At 46.7% G+C, this 3,649-nt stretch overlaps 1 protein-coding gene across 2 annotated transcripts in view; it reads left to right on the top strand.

Moving 5' to 3' along the window:
• Positions 1-121: 121 nt before the first annotated feature.
• Positions 122-3,649, top strand: part of LOC106816622 (uncharacterized protein KIAA1109-like) — a 31,079-nt gene continuing 27,551 nt past the window's right edge. For both annotated transcript variants that reach the window (XM_014821246.1, XM_014821245.1), the window contains exons 1-3: positions 122-306; positions 728-856; positions 1,428-1,575. In XM_014821246.1, coding sequence (XP_014676732.1) covers positions 147-306; positions 728-856; positions 1,428-1,575 — 437 coding nt within the window. In that variant the 5' untranslated portion in view covers positions 122-146. The remainder of the gene's footprint in view (positions 307-727; positions 857-1,427; positions 1,576-3,649) is intronic.

The following is a 3,649-nucleotide window of genomic DNA, read 5'->3' as shown; positions in this document are numbered from 1 at the left end:
GGTGCGTGCATCCATGGGTGCGTGCATCCATGCGTGCGTGTGTGCGTGCGTGTGTGCGTGCGTGCATGCGTGCGTGCGTTCCTCCATCACCACGTGACGTTGTTATTGCAGACGTGAACAGGTTCCCGGTGTTGGAGCGTGAGCGTATGGAGCCGCAGCCTGCGGGGGCGGACGAGCGACGACCACCGCGCAGCAAGGCAGCGAAGGACTACGGTCACATCACCGAGATGATATTCGCTCTTCCCGTCATGCAGATGCATCTCAAGTCCGAACATCTACAGACCGAGTCCGAACCGAACCTGACGCGTACGTATGCAACTCTTTGTATTTGTTCATGTGATTGTGTCTGTCTGTCTATCTATCTTTCTATCTGTCTATCTGTCTTTCTGTCTATCTATCTATCTGTCCATCTATTTATCTATCTATCCATCTATATATCTATCTATCTATTCATCTATCTATTTATCTATCTATCCATCTATATATCTATTTATCTATTTATCTATCTATCTATCTATCTATCCATCCATCTATCTATCTACATCTATCTATATATATATATATATATATATCTATATATATATATATATATATCCTGGTTACCTTATAGTGACATGCATATCTATCGTAAATACTTCTCGTGTGACAACAAATTATAGTAAATGTTGTGTGCATCAGCGTCTGTCGTTGCCATGGCTACCATCAGCGTCTGACGTTGTTTCCACAGTTCAGAAGCCGCTCGTGGAATGCAGTTTCGTGACGGAGTTTGAGGATCACATCCTAGTTGCCGTGGACGCGGAATCCATCTTCTTCCTCCACGACCTAGTTACGTCCTACATCAAGGAGAAGGAGAGGGGTGAGTGGAGGAGGAGGAAAGGGGGAAGGAAGAGTGAAGGATGGTGGAAAGAGAAGGAAGGGGAGGGAGAAGGAGAGGGCTGAGCCCGAGCGCTCGCACGCACGTGCGGAACGGTGTCTTTTCGTTTAAAAATATCTGCATTTATTTAGCTTCTGTAGAGAGGAATTCGCTCGTCTGTCTGAACGAGACAAGCAAACCTCCTTCCCTCTTAGCTTTCCAGGATGTTGCTGCTAGGCTGGCCCGACTAGACTCGTATATACACGTTTGACACCATGATGTCAACTTCTCGGCAATTCATACCTAAACAACGTTTTTAGAATGCACTATCTCAATGCTGATGGCTGATACTGGCCTGTCAATCACTCCAGGCTGACACGCCCATCACATCTCACGATAAAGCCTGGAACGTTGCTGACCCAAGCTATGGGTATACCGGCAATAGCAATCTGCGCTCACGCACATGCGGTGTTGTTGTTGTTGTTGTTGTGTTGTTGTTGTTGTTGTCTCGTCAGTTGTTGTTGTCGGATGTAGCATCGTCGTCTCACGTATCGCGATGTGATGATGTTGGTAGATGTAGGCGGCGCGTCGATGAGGTCATCCCAGGTCGGTGGCTCCTTTGACGCTGAGAGACGATCGAAGATATCAAACCCGACGGAACTACTGAAGCAAGACTGGCGAGAGTTCGTCTGCAACACCTGGCACCTAGAGCCAACCGTCAGGTAAATATACCACCTGGCACCTAGAGCCAACTGTCAGGTAAATAGAGCACCTGGCACCTAGAGCCAACTGTCAGGTAAATAGAGCACCTGGGAAGCTAGAGCCAACTGTCAGGTTAATAGAGCACCTGGGAAGCTAGAGCCAATGTGTTGGGTTACGTGTCAGGCCTGCGTCTCGTCACGCGACTCTCCCCGCTGCCACGACACGGAACAGTGCTCGGCGGCACGATGGACCTGAAGGGGAACAACATCTCGCTCGCCTGCTTCCACGGAATTAACTTCCGCTCGAAGGCGTGGGCGCTGTTCTCGCTGCGGGAACCCAACATAGAGTTTGCTACGGAAGTCCAGAACGTCAGCAATAAAGGTGAAGCCATTCTCACTCTTTTCCTTGTTCTTTTTCTTCTTTTTGTTCTTTATTTTTGTTCTTCTTTCTCTTCTTACTACTTCTATTTCCTTGTCTTTATATTCTTCTTTTTCCTCTTCTTCTTCCTCGTCTTTTGTTTTTGTCTTTTCGTCTTTTTCCTCTTCGTCTTCGTCTTCCACGTCATGTTATACTTGTTCTTCCTCTCCTTCTTCTTTACTCTCTTCTTCTTCCTCTTCCTCTTCATTTTTTCCATCTCCCTGTACTTCTGCGATTTCTGCTGTGTATTCTCATGTCTGTTTTTAAGTTTCTTTTTATGTGTGATTTACTTCTTCTGGTTTGTTTTCGTCGTGCTTTATTGTTTTCCTAGTTCGGTTTTTATTGCTGTTTTTTATTGTTTTGCTTCTGATTCCCTCTTCATTTTTTCTCATTGTTTTCCTTCTTTCTTGTCTTCTTTTTGTTCTCTCTCTATTTTGCTTTTTCCTCTTCCAATTTCTTCATATTTGTCTTTTTTTCTTCTCCTTTCTCTTCCGCTTCTTTTCTCCTTCTCCCTGTATTTCTGCTGGATCTTCGTTGCTATCAGTATTACCACCAGTCTCTCGCTTTCACACATCTTCTCTTCGTTATCACACACACACAGGTTCTCAGGACACTCACATCGTACAGAACGTGTCGTTCCGGCTAGGACACGACATCACGGCGCACCAGGACAGTCGAGACATGGCCACGATCTGCCGCATCACGCGCAATCACTACATCCCTCCGCAGTTCCGCAGTGTCGCAGACTGGTTCAGTTATGCCTTCGCCACCAGCGAGATCGACGGTGAGCCGCGGCGCCCCCTGGTGGACATGGTAGCGGTCGCAGGGCTGGTATTGCTGTGTGTGTGTGTGCGTGCTTGCGTGCGTGCGTGAGTGCGTGCGTGCGTGCGTGCGTGCGTGCATGCATGCGTGCGTGCGTGCGTGCGTTCCTCTCCATCACACGTGCACGTTGTGTATGCAGACGTGAACAGTGTTCCCGGTGTGGGTTGGAGCGTAGCGTATGGAGCCGCAGCCTTGCGGGCGGGGATGAGCGGCGACCACGCGCCAGCAAGGCATCAGCGAAGGACTACGGGCAATCAACGAGATGATATTCGTCTTCCCGTCATTGCCCAGATGCATCTCAACGATCTGAACATCTACAGACCGAGTACCGAACGAACCTGAGCGCGTACGTTGCAACTCTATTGTCATTGGTTCATGTGATTCTGTTCTGCTAGGTGTCTTTCTTCATCCATGCGTCTATTCTGTCTTTCATATCTGATCTTTCTACTGTCTATCTATCTGCTCCATGCTATTTATCTATCTATCCATGCTATATATCTCAATCTATCTGTTTATCTTATCTATCCACTCAATCTATCATCCAATTCTATCTATCTATCTATCCATCTATCCTATCTATTATATCATATCTATCTATCTATCTATTCTACATCCTATCATACGTAGAATTAGATTAGATATATATATATATATATATATATATATCCTGGTTACCTTATAGTGACATGCATATCTATCGTAAAATGCTTCTCGTAGTGTGGACAACAATAGTAAATGTTGCGTGCATCAGACGTCTCTGTTCGTTGCCATGGCCCTACCATCAGCGTCTGACGCGTTGTTCCACAGTTCAGAAGCTCGCTGCTGCGAATGCAGTTCGTGACGCGAGTTTGGAAT

Source organism: Priapulus caudatus, unplaced genomic scaffold, assembly GCF_000485595.1.
Source record: "Priapulus caudatus unplaced genomic scaffold, Priapulus_caudatus-5.0.1 Scaffold1434, whole genome shotgun sequence".
NCBI lineage: Eukaryota > Metazoa > Priapulida > Priapulimorpha > Priapulimorphida > Priapulidae > Priapulus > Priapulus caudatus.
The sequence above is the reverse complement of the archived record's forward strand: the minus strand, read 5'-3'. Positions and strand labels throughout refer to the sequence as shown.